The 17,471-nt window shown below is 46.4% G+C and overlaps 1 protein-coding gene across 1 annotated transcript in view; it reads right to left on the bottom strand.

The window, feature by feature from the left end:
* Positions 1–272: 272 nt before the first annotated feature.
* The window catches only part of LOC143774637 (olfactory receptor 6B9-like), a 42,880-nt gene continuing 25,681 nt past the window's right edge, over positions 273–17,471 (bottom strand). The window contains exons 6-8 of the mRNA XM_077262391.1: positions 2,664–2,727; positions 2,557–2,622; positions 273–358 (exon numbers count right to left, since the gene is read on the bottom strand). Of these exons, the coding sequence (XP_077118506.1) occupies positions 273–358; positions 2,557–2,622; positions 2,664–2,727 (216 nt within the window). The remainder of the gene's footprint in view (positions 359–2,556; positions 2,623–2,663; positions 2,728–17,471) is intronic.

Raw genomic sequence — 17,471 nt, forward strand, 5'->3', positions numbered from 1 at the left:
TATTACCGATATAAATGGCACAGTATAAATTAGAATATCTAAACGACATCACTCAAATTATATATGCAGACTGACAACATAGTATCACACAGATTGTACATAATTTACCCATACTAATAAGAAAAATATATAGCAGTAATAGGTGCATAAAAACATAATATGTCATACTGCAATAACATGATGTCCCTTCAGATAACATATCATCCAAACAAGGAGAATAGTATAATAATAGTCATCCAATATCAGTCCAATACTGCTTTCGGACAGTCATCTTAGTTACGCCAAAGAGCTTCAAGGAACAAGACCCTCCATACATGCACGAAACCAGACATGTGAAACACAAATATAAATATAAAACCTAAAACACAAGAAAAAAGATAATTAGATTAAAACCATAAATATATAATATAAAAACACTACACACCCGGTGAAGCGTGAAACTGTTGGATAATAAATATACAGCGGGTGGTGATCACAAAAAGGGTGAGAAGCTTAAATTTTCGTTCAATCCACGTGGATGAACTGTGCCCAGAGTCCATATCCACCGTGACTCAAGTTGAGCCAAACGTTGGGAGATATTACCGCCACATATACCTAAATCAATGGTATCAATACCCCTGACTCGCAATAATCTACTGTTACACTCATGATAGAGCTTAAAGTGCTGGGGTATTGTTTTCAGGAGGGCTAAGTCCTTCTGTGCGCTGGCCGCCTGGATGCCACGTACGTGCTCCCTGACCCTGACCTTAAGCTGGCGTGTGGTTAGGCCAACATAGATCAGGGAGCACGGACAGGTAGCATAATAAATCACACTAGTAGTAGTGCACGTTATTGACTTCTTGATATTAAAACTCTTTTGACCTGAAGAATCTAAAAATGAGTCACAACGGTCAATATTAACACAGGCGACACAGCGACCACAAGGCCTACAGCCCCCCCGAACAGGAATGTCATTAAGAAATGTTCTATTAGATCCACCATTATAATGACTACGCACCAAACGATCGCGTAGGTTCCTAGAACGCCTGAAAGTTATAGCCGGGCTAGAAGGCAGAATTTTGGCAATCGTTGGATCAGTCATAAGAATTGGCCATGCTTTTGTAAGTGTAGTCCGTATCGATTCAGAGCATGTATTGAAATTGGTGATAAATCTTACCACTCCAGAGTTTTTAGTTCCAGTCGTGCCCTGATACAACAAAGTATTCCTATCGGACCACTTTGCTCTGTGATAAGCCCTTTTTATGGCTCGACGACTGTAACCCCTCTCCATGAATCGTTGCTTGAGTTTGTCGGCCTCCACCTCAAATAGATCTCGCGTGGAACAAATACGCCGAAGGCGTAAAAACTGGCCCACAGGTACAGACCGGATCATGTGAGACGGATGTGAGGAGGAGGCATGTAGTAGCATGTTAGTGGACGTAGGCTTACGGTAGATATTGGTGCAAATATTGTCACCCGTATCTCTCCGAAGAACAACATCCAAGAATTCTATTTCATTAGAGTCATATTTGACCGTAAGCCGTATATTCAAATTGTTATTGTTGATCCCCTCAAAAAATTGATCAAGATCCAAAGAGGTACCCTGCCAGATGAGGAAGACGTCGTCGATGTACCGCGTCCAGGTGAGGACGCAGTCCACCGACGACGGCCGCTCATCTGACAGGAAGAGGTCCCTCTCCCACAGCCCCAGGAACAAGTTTGCATAGGAGGGGGCAAAGGCCGCCCCCATAGCAGTGCCCTGGAGCTGCAGGTAGAGGGACCCCTTAAATGTGAAAAAATTGTGAGTCAAAGTAAATTCTAGTAGCTCAAGCACCAAAGCCCTGAAGTCGGGGGAGTGGTCAGACGAATCCAAGAAATATTTAACCGCCCGTAAACCGTCACAGTGGCAGATACTCGTGTATAAAGATTCGACGTCAGCTGTAACCAGGAGGGTGTCAGGGTCCAAGGAGAGACCATCAACCATCCGGAGCAGCTGCGTCGTATCCTTTAAAAAGGAAGGTAGTCCCATCACCAACGGTTGTAAAATGGAATCTATCCATTTATTAATATTCTCCAGGAAGTTTCCCCGCCCTGACACAATTGGGCGTCCTGGGGGGACCTTGATGTTTTTATGTATTTTGGGGAGGAGGTAGAAAGTTGAAACTGTGGGTTCATTGACCACCAAAGCGGTGGCCAAGTCCTTCGTGATGACTCCACCATCGACAGCGGCAGATAGAATCAAGGATAAGTGTGCACTATAAGCGGACAAGGGGTTAAACGAAAGTTTCTTATAACACACTACGTTTTTCAAATGGTGAAATGCCTCATGTTCATACATTGCTATAGGCCAGATGACAACATTACCCCCCTTGTCCGCCGGTTTGAGTACCACATCCGAAAGCCGCTGTAGATGGTGGAGGCGTTGCCGTTCTTCCCCAGTCAAGTTGTCCCCCCGAATGTGCTGTGGAATTTTCAGAAAATCATTCGTGACCACCTGCACAAATAAATCAATTGCGCTACAATTGGAAAGAGGGGGAAACCTCCTGGAGCGTGGTCTAATCGATGGGGGTATCCTACCTCCCTCTGTAGAATTGTGTTCGTCCGACAACTCCTCCAAGATCCTCAGGGCTGCTTGTTCTTCTTCTGTTGGAAATAAAATGTGTAATTGGTCATCAAAAAAATACCTCTTAAAAAGTAAAGATCGAGCAAAAAGATGCAGATCTTTAACAAGTGAAAAAGTATCAAGACCTGCAGAGGGTGAAAAGGTAAAGCCTCTATTTAATAAAGACAAATCGACAGATGTTAATTGATGTTCACTAAGATTAATTACCTTATTACCACCCTGTCCCTCGTCTGGTGAGCGAATATCCTGACGTCTGTATGGATGGTAATTACTAGGGTTGAGCGAAACGGGTCGATCATTTTCAAAAGTCGCCGACTTTTGGCTAAGTCGGCGTCTCATGAAACCCGATCCGACCCCTGTGCTTGTCGGCCATGCGGTACGCGACTTTCGCGCCAAAGTCGCGTTTCAATGACGCGAAAAGCGCCATTTCTCAGCCAATGAAGGTGAACGCAGAGTGTGGGCAGCGTGATGACATAGATCCTGGTCCCCACCATCTTAGAGAAGGGCATTGCAGTGATTGGCTTGCTGTCTGCGGCGTCACAGGGGCTATAAAGGGGCGTTCCCGCCGACCGCCATCTTACTGCTGCTGATCTGAGCTTAGGGACAGGTTGCTGCCGCTTCATCAGAAGCAGGGAGAGCGTTAGGCAGGGTCCACTAACCACCAAACCGCTTGTGCTGCAGCGATTTCCACTGTCCAACACCACCTTCGGTGTGCAGGGACTGTGGAAGCTATTTTTTTTTTTTTTTCCCCTCAGCGCTGTAGCTCATTGGGCTGCCCTAGAAGGCTCCGTGATAGCTGTATTGCTGTGTGTACGCCACTGTGGAAACCAACTGCTTTTTTCAAAGCACATATCCTCTTGTTCCTTCCTTTCTGCACAGCTATCTTTTCTGTTTTTCCACACTTTTTATTTAATTTGTGCATCAGTCCACTCCTATTGCTGCCTGCCATACCTGGCTTACATTACTGCAGGGAGATAGTAATTGTAGGACAGTTTTTTTTTTTTTTTTGTTTTTTTTTTTTGTGGGAGATTAAGATTGGCATTTCTGCTACAGTGCCATCCCTGTGTGTGCCATCTCTCACTGAGTGGGCCATAGAAAGCCTATTTATTTTTTCCGTGATTTGTGTTCTAAAATCTACCTCAACACAAAAACAGTACATCAATCAGTGGGAGAAAAATATTGGCCTCAGTCAGGGCTTGTGTGCCACTGCTGTGTGTGCTATCTCTCATTCAGTGGGCTATAGCAAGCCTATTTTTTTTTTTTTTTTTAATATTATTTGGTTTCTAATTCTCCCTGAAAAAAAAAAAAAAAACCTAAAAAAACAGTGGGAGAATAATATTGCCCTTTCAGCTTGTGTGCCAGTCTTGACTCCTGGGTGTGCCACCTCTCTCCCTCTCATTCAGTGGGCCATAGAAAGCCTATTTATTTTTTTTTTTAAATATTATTGGGTTTCTAAAGTCTCCCTGAAAAAACAAAAAATACATAAAAAAACAGTGGGAGAGTAATATTGCCCTTTCAGCTTGTGTGCCAGTCTTGACTCCTGGGTGTGCCACCTCTCTCCCTTTCATTCAGTGGGCCATAGAAAGCCTATTTATTTTTTCCGTGATTTGTGTTCTAAAATCTACCTCAACACAAAAACACTACATCAATCAGTGGGAGAAAAATATTGGCCTCAGTCAGGGCTTGTGTGCCACTGCTGTGTGTGCTATCTCTCATTCAGTGGGCTATAGCAAGCCTATTTTTTTTTTTTTTTTAATATTATTTGGTTTCTAAAGTCTCCCTGAAAAAAAAAAAAAAACATAAAAAAACAGTGGGAGAGTAATATTGCCCTTTCAGCTTGTGTGCCAGTCTTGACTCCTGGGTGTGCCACCTCTCTCCCTTTCATTCAGTGGGCCATAGAAAGCCTATTTATTTTTTGGTTTTTTTAATATTATTTGGTTTCTAAAGTCTCCCTGAAAATAAAAAAAAAAAATACATAAAAAAACAGTGGGAGAGTAATATTGCCATTTCAGCTTGTGTGCCAGTCTTGACTCCTGGGTGTGCCACCTCTCTCCCTCTCATTCAGTGGGCCATAGAAAGCCTTGTTTTTTTGTTTTTTTTTTAATATTATTTGGTTTCTAAAGTCTCCCTGAAAATAAAAAAAAAAAACATAAAAAAACAGTGGGAGAGTAATATTGCCATTTCAGCTTGTGTGCCAGTCTTGACTCCTGGGTGTGCCACCTCTCTCTCTAATTGTGGGCCATAGAAAGCCTATTTATTTTTTGGTTTTTTTAATATTATTTGGTTTCTAAAGTCTCCCTGAAAATAAAAAAAAAAAATACATAAAAAAACAGTGGGAGAGTAATATTGCCCTTTCAGCTTGTGTGCCAGTCTTGACTCCTGGGTGTGCCACCTCTCTCCCTTTCATTCAGTGGGCCATAGAAAGCCTATTTATTTTTTGGTTTTTTTAATATTATTTGGTTTCTAAAGTCTCCCTGAAAATAAAAATAAAAAATACATAAAAAAACAGTGGGAGAGTAATATTGCCATTTCAGCTTGTGTGCCAGTCTTGACTCCTGGGTGTGCCACCTCTCTCCCTCTCATTCAGTGGGCCATAGAAAGCCTTGTTTTTTTTTTTTTTTTTTAATATTATTTGGTTTCTAAAGTCTCCCTGAAAATAAAAAAAAAAAACATAAAAAAACAGTGGGAGAGTAATATTGCCATTTCAGCTTGTGTGCCAGTCTTGACTCCTGGGTGTGCCACCTCTCTCTCTAATTGTGGGCCATAGAAAGCCTATTTATTTTTTGGTTTTTTTAATATTATTTGGTTTCTAAAGTCTCCCTGAAAATAAAAAAAAAAAATACATAAAAAAACAGTGGGAGAGTAATATTGCCCTTTCAGCTTGTGTGCCAGTCTTGACTCCTGGGTGTGCCACCTCTCTCCCTTTCATTCAGTGGGCCATAGAAAGCCTATTTATTTTTTGGTTTTTTTAATATTATTTGGTTTCTAAAGTCTCCCTGAAAATAAAAAAAAAATACATAAAAAAACAGTGGGAGAGTAATATTGCCATTTCAGCTTGTGTGCCAGTCTTGACTCCTGGGTGTGCCACCTCTCTCTCTAATTGTGGGCCATAGAAAGCCTTTTTATTTTTTTCCTTCATTTGTGTTTTAAAATCAACCTCAACACAAAAACACTACATCAATCAGTGGGAGAAAAATATTGGCCTCAGTCAGGGCTTGTGTGCCACTCCTGTGCGTGCCATCTCTCATTCAGTGGGCCATAGAAAGCCTTGTTTTTTTGTTTTTTTTTTAAATATTATTTGGTTTCTAAAGTCTCACAGAGAAAAAAAAAAAAATAAATTAGGTGGGAGATTAATATTGACATTAGTGCTTGAGTGACAGTCCTGCGTGTGTGTCATCTCTGTGATTTGGTGTCACAGAAAACAGAGTGTGTAACATTGTGCCTGATTTTCCTTGTGGTCTCACCAACCTGTTAAGGGATATTGAAATCATACTGAAGTTATAGCTCACCGTGTAAGTTGTTTGACAGCAACAAATAAAGTTAGTTTGGTTACGATTTTTAAACAATGAGGAAGTCTGGTGCAAGAGGTCGTCGTGGGCGTTCATTGTCAGCTGGTAATGATGGTAGTGGTAGTGGAGCATCAGGTGGTCGTGGGGATAAAAATATTCCACCTAAGTCTGGAGCTGTGGAGCCAGTTTCGTCGTCAGGCTACACAAGGCCTCGAACGCTCTCTTTTCTGGGAGTAGGAAAACCGCTTTTAAAGGCTGAGCAGCAACAGCAAGTTTTGGCTTACATTGCAGACTCAGCCTCTAGCTCTTTTGCCTCCTCTTCCGAAACTGGTAAATGTAAAAGCAGCGCGTCGCTTGTGGATGTTCACGGTCAGGGACAAGTCGCTTCCTTGTCCTCCTCAGCAAAAACTACAACAAGAGAGAAGGATGCAGCAGGCGACACAACGGGTCACTCCATGGAGCTCTTTACACATACCGTCCCTGGCTTAGAAAGTGAAACATTTAACAGGCCATGCCCATTACAAGTAGATTCTGACATGGAGTGCACTGATGCACAGCCACAGCCAGAGTACTATGCTGCTCCTTTGACTCAGACCACCACATTGCCCTCTCAGGGTACAGATCCACAATCAGACCCTGATGAGACTATGTTGCCCCGCCACGAACGCTATACCACCGACCGACACAGTGACACAGACGAAGTTGCACACGAGCTCGAAGAGGAGGTAATAGATGACCCAGTTATTGACCCCGATTGGCAGCCATTGGGGGAACAGGGTGCAGGCGGCAGTAGTTCAGAAGCGGAGGTGGAGGAGGGGCCGCAGCAGGCATCAACATCGCAACAGGTTCCATCTGCCGGGCCCGTATCTGGCCCAAAACGCGTGTCAAAGCCAAAACCTGTTGGAGGACAGCGTGGCCATCCGGTTAAAGCTCAGTCTGCAATCCCTGAAAAGGGATCCGAGTCTAGGAAGAGTGCAGTCTGGCATTTTTTTAAACAACATCCAACTGATCAGCGCAAAGTCATCTGTCAAAAATGTTCAACTAGCTTAAGCAGAGGTCAGAATCTGAAAAGTCTAAATACTAGTTGCATGCATAGACACTTAACCACCATGCATTTTCAAGCCTGGACTAACTACCAAACGTCCCTTAAGGTTGTAGCACCCTCGGCCAATGAAGCTAGTCAGCAACGCAACATCCCTTCCGTCACTGTAAGGCCACCATTTTCCGCACCACCGGCAGTATCTGTGCAGGTTTCTTTGCCAGCCAAAAGCAGTCAGGGTCAGGGAATCACCAGTTTAGTAGGAGGAAATATTGCATCTAGGGCACCGGCGGAAACAATACCGTCTCCAACCGTCTCTCAGTCTGCCATGTACACCGGCACACCCGAAAGTTCCACGATCTCCTGCTCTCCAGTCCAGCTCACCCTACATGAGACTCTGGTTAGAAAAAGGAAGTACTTATCCTCGCATCCGCGTACACAGGGTTTTAACGCCCACATAGCTAGACTAATCTCGTTAGAGATGATGCCCTACCGTTTAGTTGAAAGCGAAGCTTTTAAAGCCCTGATGGAGTACGCTGAACCACGATACGAGCTACCTAGTCGACACTTTTTTTCCAGAAAAGCCATCCCAGCCCTGCACCAGCATGTTAAACAGCGCATCGTCCATGCACTTAGGCAATCTGTGAGTACAAAGGTGCACCTGACTACAGATGCATGGACCAGTAGGCATGGCCAGGGACGTTATGTGTCCATCACGGCACACTGGGTGAATGTGGTGGATGCAGGGTCCACAGGCGACATCAATTTAGGGACAGTTGTGCCTAGCCCACGGTCTAGGAAACAGTTGGCTGTAGGCGTTCGCACCCCCTCCTCCTCCTCCTCGTCCTCCTGCAGAAGCTACAGCTCTTCCACAGAACGCAGTCGGCCAACCACTCCATCGGCAGATGACACTGTTGCACACCAGTTGTCCCATTATGGGCCAGCTACTGCCAAGCGTCAGCAGGCTGTATTGGCTATGAAGTGTTTGGGCGACAACAGACACACCGCGGAAGTTCTGTCCGAGTTCTTGCAACAAGAAACGCAGTCGTGGCTGGGCACAGTAGATCTTGAGGCAGGCAAGGTAGTGAGTGATAACGGAAGGAATTTCATGGCTGCCATCTCCCTTTCCCAACTGAAACACATTCCTTGCCTGGCTCACACCTTAAACCTGGTGGTGCAGTGCTTATTGAAAACTTATCCTGGGTTCTCCGACCTGCTCCTCAAAGTGCGTGCACTTTGCTCACATATCCGACGTTCGCCTGTACACGCCAGCCGTATGCAGACCTATCAGCGGTCTTTGAACCTTCCCCAGCATCGCCTAATCATAGACGTTGCAACAAGGTGGAACTCAACACTGCACATGCTTCAGAGACTGTGCGAACAGAGGCGTGCTGTTATTTATTTGTGGGAGGATACACGGGCAGGCAGTAGGATGGCAGACATGGAGTTGTCAGGTGTGCAGTGGTCGAAGATACAAGACATGTGTCAAGTCCTTCAGTGTTTTGAGGAATGCACACGGCTGGTTAGTGCAGACAACGCCGTAATAAGCATGAGCATCCCCCTAATGCGTCTGCTGATGCAAAGTTTGACGCACATAAAGGAGCAGGCGTCTGCACCAGAGGAAGAGGGAAGCCTTGATGACAGTCAGCCATTGTCTGGTCAGGGCAGTGTACAGGACGAGGTAGCGGGCGAAGAGGAGGTGGAGGACGAGGAGGATGATGGGGATGAGTATATTTTTAATGCGGAAACTTTCACGGGGGCACAGGAAATTGGTTGCGTGTCACGGCCGGGTTCTGGTTTTTTGAGGGACACAAGTGACGTAGATTTGCCTGCAACTGCCCCTCAACCAATCACAACCGGAGATTTGACAACTGGAACTTTGGCCCACATGGCGGATTATGCCTTACGTATCCTAAAAAGGGACACACGCATTACGAAAATGATGAACGATGACGATTACTGGTTGGCCTGCCTCCTTGATCCACGCTATAAAGGCAAATTGCAAAATATTATGCCACATGAGAACTTGGAACTAATATTAGCAACCAAACAATCAACTCTTGTTGACCGTTTGCTTCAGGCATTCCCAGCACACAGCGCACGTGATCGTTCTCACACAAGCTCCAGGGGGCAGCAGACTAGGAGTGTTAGGGGTGCACACATCAGAAGTGGCGTTGGACAGAGGGGTTTTCTGACCAGGTTGTGGAGTGATTTTGCTATGACCGCAGACAGGACAGGTACTGCTGCATCAATTGAAAGTGACAGGAGACAACATTTGTCCAGTATGGTTACTAACTATTTTTCATCCCTTATCGATGTTCTCCCTCAACCGTCATTCCCATTTGATTACTGGGCCTCCAAATTAGACACCTGGCCAGAATTGGCAGAATATGCATTGCAGGAGCTTGCTTGCCCGGCAGCAAGTGTCCTATCAGAAAGAGTATTCAGTGCTGCAGGTTCAATATTAACCGAAAAAAGGACTCGTCTGGCTACCCAAAATGTTGACGATCTAACATTCATTAAAATGAACCACAACTGGATTTCGAAATCTTTTGCCCCACCTTGCCCGGCCGACACCTAGCTTTCCTATGAAAAGCTCTTGCCTGTGAATTACTTTTCTAATGTCTAATTTGCTGCAGCTGATTGTACAGCATACGACATGTTTACACCTCCCTAAATGGCAAAACTCCCCACACGGGGCCGTGGTATCGCGACTTGGCGCAAGCACCCGTGAGACTGCTGTTTGTCTGAAGAGGTGGGTGTGCTCGCTTTTGGTTGACGGCATTGCTACTGGGTCCCTCATAGTACAATGTAGTGTCTCTGGCGGTGGTGGTGCGCACCCAACGTCAGACACACCGTTGTAACATGAGGGGCCCTGGGGCGGTCCCGCCGGCCTCAAGAGAGTTCCCCCCTACCCCAGCTCAAAATGTGCTCTACCACGTGCAAAATTATGTCGCACAGCTCCACCAATCTTTAGTCTATTCGCTGACATCATTCAATGTCTGGCACTGACAATACAAATTTGTAGACATCTATGATGCAACTTAAAGTAGTCTGTGTCTGTGTCCTATATTGGCACCATTAAATAGTTACTGCCAAATTACAATGTCAGAAACTCAGTAGATGAGCCCACCCCTGTACCTAAGTATGCCACCTTTTTTTTTTGTTTTGGTTGTTTTGCGAGACATTAACATCTATTTATATTTTGGGAGTACTGGGACAGACACTCCTTGCACTACTCCTCCACTCACCACCAAGCTGCCTGTGTATCCATGTAACCGCTGTAAAACTGCCATGAGCCTATTGTTTGTTATTTTAGGCCTTTGATAGCCTGTCTGCGGTCCCTACTTTAAATACTCCTCCACTGACCACCAAGCTGCCTGCCCGTGTATCCATGTAACCGCTGTGAAACTGCCATCATGAGCCTATTGTTTGTTATGTTAGGCCTTTGATAGCCTGTCTGCGGTCCCTACTTTAAATACTCCTCCACTGACCAGACCACTGCTGCCCGTGTACCCCTGGAACCAATTATAAAGTGCCTACAGCCAGCCCATTTTCTTATGTTAGGCCTTTGATAGCCTGTCTGCGGTCCCTACTTTAAATACTCCTCCACTCACCACCAAGCTGCCTGCCCGTGTATCCATGTAACCGCTGTGAAACTGCCATCATGAGCCTATTGTTTGTTATGTTAGGCCTTTGATAGCCTGTCTGCGGTCCCTACTTTAAATACTCCTCCACTGACCAGACCACTGCTGCCCGTGTACCCCTGGAACCAATTATAAAGTGCCTACAGCCAGCCCATTTTCTTATGTTAGGCCTTTGAAGCCTGTCTGCGGTCCCTACTTTAAATACTCCTCCACTCACCACCACCAAGCTGCCTGCCCGTGTATCCATGTAACCGCTGTGAAACTGCCATGAGCCTATTGTTTGTTATTTTAGGCCTTTGATAGCCTGTGTGCGGTCCCTACTTTAAATACTCCTCCACTCACCACCAAGCTGCCTGCCCGTGTATCCATGTAACCGCTGTGAAACTGCCATGAGCCTATTGTTTGTTATTTTAGGCCTTTGATAGCCTGTGTGCGGTCCCTACTTTAAATACTCCTCCACTCACCACCAAGCTGCCTGCCCGTGTATCCATGTAACCGCTGTGAAACTGCCATGAGCCTATTGTTTGTTATGTTAGGCCTTTGATAGCCTGTCTGCGGTCCCTACTTTAAATACTCCTCCACTGACCAGACCACTGCTGCCCGTGTACCCCTGGAACCAATTATAAAGTGCCTACAGCCAGCCCATTTTCTTATGTTAGGCCTTTGAAGCCTGTCTGCGGTCCCTACTTTAAATACTCCTCCACTGACCAGACCACTGCTGCCCGTGTACCCCTGGAACCAATTATAAAGTGCCTACAGCCAGCCCATTTTCTTATGTTAGGCCTTTGAAGCCTTTCTGCGGTCCCTACTTTAAATACTCCTCCACTCACCACCACCAAGCTGCCTGCCCGTGTATCCATGTAACCGCTGTGAAACTGCCATGAGCCTATTGTTTGTTATTTTAGGCCTTTGATAGCCTGTCTGCGGTCCCTACTTTAAATACTCCTCCACTCACCACCAAGCTGCCTGTGTATCCATGTAACCGCTGTAAAACTGCCATGAGCCTATTGTTTGTTATTTTAGGCCTTTGTTAGCCTGTCTGCGGTCCCTACTTTAAATACTCCTCCACTGACCAGACCACTGCTGCCCGTGTACCCCTGGAACCAATTATAAAGTGCCTACAGCCAGCCCATTTTCTTATGTTAGGCCTTTGAAGCCTGTCTGCGGTCCCTACTTTAAATACTCCTCCACTCACCACCACCAAGCTGCCTGCCCGTGTATCCATGTAACCGCTGTGAAACTGCCATGAGCCTATTGTTTGTTATTTTAGGCCTTTGATAGCCTGTCTGCGGTCCCTACTTTAAATACTCCTCCACTCACCACCAAGCTGCCTGCCCGTGTATCCATGTAACCGCTGTGAAACTGCCATCATGAGCCTATTGTTTGTTATGTTAGGCCTTTGATAGCCTGTCTGCGGTCCCTACTTTAAATACTCCTCCACTGACCAGACCACTGCTGCCCGTGTACCCCTGGAACCAATTATAAAGTGCCTACAGCCAGCCCATTTTCTTATGTTAGGCCTTTGATAGCCTGTCTGCGGTCCCTACTTTAAATACTCCTCCACTCACCACCAAGCTGCCTGCCCGTGTATCCATGTAACCGCTGTGAAACTGCCATCATGAGCCTATTGTTTGTTATGTTAGGCCTTTGATAGCCTGTCTGCGGTCCCTACTTTAAATACTCCTCCACTGACCAGACCACTGCTGCCCGTGTACCCCTGGAACCAATTATAAAGTGCCTACAGCCAGCCCATTTTCTTATGTTAGGCCTTTGAAGCCTGTCTGCGGTCCCTACTTTAAATACTCCTCCACTCACCACCACCAAGCTGCCTGCCCGTGTATCCATGTAACCGCTGTGAAACTGCCATGAGCCTATTGTTTGTTATTTTAGGCCTTTGATAGCCTGTGTGCGGTCCCTACTTTAAATACTCCTCCACTCACCACCAAGCTGCCTGCCCGTGTATCCATGTAACCGCTGTGAAACTGCCATGAGCCTATTGTTTGTTATGTTAGGCCTTTGATAGCCTGTCTGCGGTCCCTACTTTAAATACTCCTCCACTGACCAGACCACTGCTGCCCGTGTACCCCTGGAACCAATTATAAAGTGCCTACAGCCAGCCCATTTTCTTATGTTAGGCCTTTGAAGCCTGTCTGCGGTCCCTACTTTAAATACTCCTCCACTGACCAGACCACTGCTGCCCGTGTACCCCTGGAACCAATTATAAAGTGCCTACAGCCAGCCCATTTTCTTATGTTAGGCCTTTGAAGCCTTTCTGCGGTCCCTACTTTAAATACTCCTCCACTCACCACCACCAAGCTGCCTGCCCGTGTATCCATGTAACCGCTGTGAAACTGCCATGAGCCTATTGTTTGTTATTTTAGGCCTTTGATAGCCTGTCTGCGGTCCCTACTTTAAATACTCCTCCACTCACCACCAAGCTGCCTGTGTATCCATGTAACCGCTGTAAAACTGCCATGAGCCTATTGTTTGTTATTTTAGGCCTTTGATAGCCTGTCTGCGGTCCCTACTTTAAATACTCCTCCACTGACCAGACCACTGCTGCCCGTGTACCCCTGGAACCAATTATAAAGTGCCTACAGCCAGCCCATTTTCTTATGTTAGGCCTTTGAAGCCTGTCTGCGGTCCCTACTTTAAATACTCCTCCACTCACCACCACCAAGCTGCCTGCCCGTGTATCCATGTAACCGCTGTGAAACTGCCATGAGCCTATTGTTTGTTATTTTAGGCCTTTGATAGCCTGTCTGCGGTCCCTACTTTAAATACTCCTCCACTCACCACCAAGCTGCCTGCCCGTGTATCCATGTAACCGCTGTGAAACTGCCATCATGAGCCTATTGTTTGTTATGTTAGGCCTTTGATAGCCTGTCTGCGGTCCCTACTTTAAATACTCCTCCACTGACCAGACCACTGCTGCCCGTGTACCCCTGGAACCAATTATAAAGTGCCTACAGCCAGCCCATTTTCTTATGTTAGGCCTTTGATAGCCTGTCTGCGGTCCCTACTTTAAATACTCCTCCACTCACCACCAAGCTGCCTGCCCGTGTATCCATGTAACCGCTGTGAAACTGCCATCATGAGCCTATTGTTTGTTATGTTAGGCCTTTGATAGCCTGTCTGCGGTCCCTACTTTAAATACTCCTCCACTGACCAGACCACTGCTGCCCGTGTACCCCTGGAACCAATTATAAAGTGCCTACAGCCAGCCCATTTTCTTATGTTAGGCCTTTGAAGCCTGTCTGCGGTCCCTACTTTAAATACTCCTCCACTCACCACCACCAAGCTGCCTGCCCGTGTATCCATGTAACCGCTGTGAAACTGCCATGAGCCTATTGTTTGTTATTTTAGGCCTTTGATAGCCTGTGTGCGGTCCCTACTTTAAATACTCCTCCACTCACCACCAAGCTGCCTGCCCGTGTATCCATGTAACCGCTGTGAAACTGCCATGAGCCTATTGTTTGTTATTTTAGGCCTTTGATAGCCTGTGTGCGGTCCCTACTTTAAATACTCCTCCACTCACCACCAAGCTGCCTGCCCGTGTATCCATGTAACCGCTGTGAAACTGCCATGAGCCTATTGTTTGTTATGTTAGGCCTTTGATAGCCTGTCTGCGGTCCCTACTTTAAATACTCCTCCACTGACCAGACCACTGCTGCCCGTGTACCCCTGGAACCAATTATAAAGTGCCTACAGCCAGCCCATTTTCTTATGTTAGGCCTTTGAAGCCTGTCTGCGGTCCCTACTTTAAATACTCCTCCACTGACCAGACCACTGCTGCCCGTGTACCCCTGGAACCAATTATAAAGTGCCTACAGCCAGCCCATTTTCTTATGTTAGGCCTTTGAAGCCTGTCTGCGGTCCCTACTTTAAATACTCCTCCACTGACCAGACCACTGCTGCCCGTGTACCCCTGGAACCAATTATAAAGTGCCTACAGCCAGCCCATTTTCTTATGTTAGGCCTTTGAAGCCTGTCTGCGGTCCCTACTTTAAATACTCCTCCACTGACCAGACCACTGCTGCCCGTGTACCCCTGGAACCAATTATAAAGTGCCTACAGCCAGCCCATTTTCTTATGTTAGGCCTTTGAAGCCTGTCTGCGGTCCCTACTTTAAATACTCCTCCACTCACCACCACCAAGCTGCCTGCCCGTCTATCCATGTAACCGCTGTAAAACTGCAATGAGCCTATTGTTTGTTATTTTAGGCCTTTGATAGCCTGTCTGCGGCCCCTACTTGCAATACTCCTCCACTGACCACAATGCTGCCTGGAGTGCCTGCCTGTGTATCCATGTAACCGATGTAAAACTGCCATGACTGCCTACTGTTTGTTATTTTAGGCCTTTGATAGCCTGTCTGCAGCCCCTACTTGCAATACTCCTCCACTGACCACACCAATGCTGCCCGTGTACCCCTGGAACCTATTTAAAAGTTCATAGAGCCTAGTTATATATTTTATTTACTATTAATAAGGCCATGATGGACTACGCTGTACCACGCTACAAGCTAACCAGTCGACACTTCTTTTGCGAGAAAAGCCATCCCAACCCTCCACCAGCATGTAGAAGACCGCATTGTCCATGCACTCTGGCAATCTGTGAGTACAAAGGTGCACCTGACAACAGACGCATGGACCTGTAGGCATGGCCACGGAAGATTACGTGTCCATTACGGCGCAATGGGTTAATGTGGTGGATGCATGGTCCACAGGGGACAGCCTACTAAGTCTGTCTGCAGTCCCTAATTCAAATTGTGCTCCACTGTCTAAATCGGAACTTCCACCTTCTGGCTTTCGGCCTATAGTATCAGAAATTAAACTGCATTTGGCCTTCAACTTTGGTTAGGGCCTACTAACGGCTTCTGCCCCTCCCTGGTGTTGCCCTCAACTAAATAAAGCTGAGCTTCAACCTTCTGCTCCAAATTACCATTTTGAAAAATGCAATAGGCTTTTCAGGCCTACTAAAGGAGTCTGTCTGTGTGCCCCTCCCTGGTGTTGTCCTCAACTAAATAAAGCTGAGCTTCAACCTTCCGGCTCTCATTATGTGGTTTTAAAAAAAAAAAAGGTGGTTAGGGCCTACTAACGGCTTCTGCCCCTCCCTGGTGTTGTCCTCAACTAAATAAAGCTGAGCTTCAACCTTCCGGCTCTCATTATGTGGTTTTAAAAAAAAAAATGGTGGTTAGGGCCTACTAACGGCTTCTGCCCCTCCCTGGTGTTGTCCTCAACTAAATAAAGCTGAGCTTCAACCTTCCGGCTCTCATTATGTGGTTTTAAAAAAAAAAAAGGTGGTTAGGGCCTACTAACGGCTTCTGCCCCTCCCTGGTGTTGTCCTCAACTAAATAAAGCTGAGCTTCAACCTTCCGGCTCTCATTATGTGGTTTTAAAAAAAAAAAGGTGGTTAGGGCCTACTAACGGCTTCTGCCCCTCCCTGGTGTTGTCCTCAACTAAATAAAGCTGAGCTTCAACCTTCCGGCTCTCATTATGTGGTTTTAAAAAAAAAAAATGGTGGTTAGGGCCTACTAACGGCTTCTGCCCCTCCCTGGTGTTGTCCTCAACTAAATAAAGCTGAGCTTCAACCTTCCGGCTCTCATTAAGTGGTTTTAAAAAAAAAATGGTGGTTAGGGCCTACTAACGGCTTCTGCCCCTCCCTGGTGTTGCCCTCAACTAAATAAAGCTGAGCTTCAACCTTCTGCTCCAAATTACCATTTTAAAAAATGCAATAGGCTTTTCCGGCCTACTAAAGGTGTCTGCCCCTCCCTGGTGTTGTCCTCAACTGAACAAAGCTGAGCTTCCACATTCTGGCTTTCGCCCTATACTATCAGATATTAAACTGCATTTGGCCTACTAGTGTGGTTAGGCCCTTGAAACAGTGTCTGCTGCTCTTGGGTTTGCTACTCCACTGAACAAAGCAATGCCGCCTGTTTAGTCCTGTTACCAATTTTGAACTGCATGTAGCCTACTTTATTCTTTGGCCCTATATCTGTTTCCTCCTCATCCTGCCCATTGCCCAGCCACTGCTAAATGAGTCTGCTGGTACATTGACCGAGACCACTACATTCCCCTTGTACTCTACACAGCCAGAATCTGTCCCTGCTGAAAGTAAGGTTCCCCTTCCCGCATGTTATACCACCTTACACAGGGACAAAGAGGAAGGTGCAGATGAAAGTGCAGGTTCCTTCATCAGGTGGGGGGGCATACTCGTTGGCGACGTCACTGGCACAGGGCCCCTCAGAGTACGCAAAAGTGTCGCTGCTGGTGGGAGGCGCCCCCGCCATGCAAACACACCGCCGTACTTTGAGGGGCCCTGTGCCAGTGGCAATGCGAACGAGTGGGCCCCCCCCCTGCTTGCTCAGGATCACAGCACTTGCAACTTTTAAATAATTACCTTTCCCTGCAACACCGCCGTGACGTAGTCCGCATTTCCTGGGCCCACGAAAAACTTGAGCCGGCCCTACTCCCCCCACAACTTTTGCCAAATGACCCCCAATTCCCTATGCCCAACTATTATTATAAAGTTAATTAAGATTGACAAGCTTCAGAAACAAGAATGGATGTTTTTGGCATTAAAATGGGCACTGTAGGTGTTTTCCTGGCCTCCACTCACTGCCGACTATGCTTCCCCATTGACTTGCATTGGGTTTCGTGTTTCGGTCGATCCCC

This window comes from Ranitomeya variabilis, chromosome 5 (genome assembly GCF_051348905.1).
Source record: "Ranitomeya variabilis isolate aRanVar5 chromosome 5, aRanVar5.hap1, whole genome shotgun sequence".
Classification (NCBI taxonomy): Eukaryota; Metazoa; Chordata; class Amphibia; order Anura; family Dendrobatidae; genus Ranitomeya; species Ranitomeya variabilis.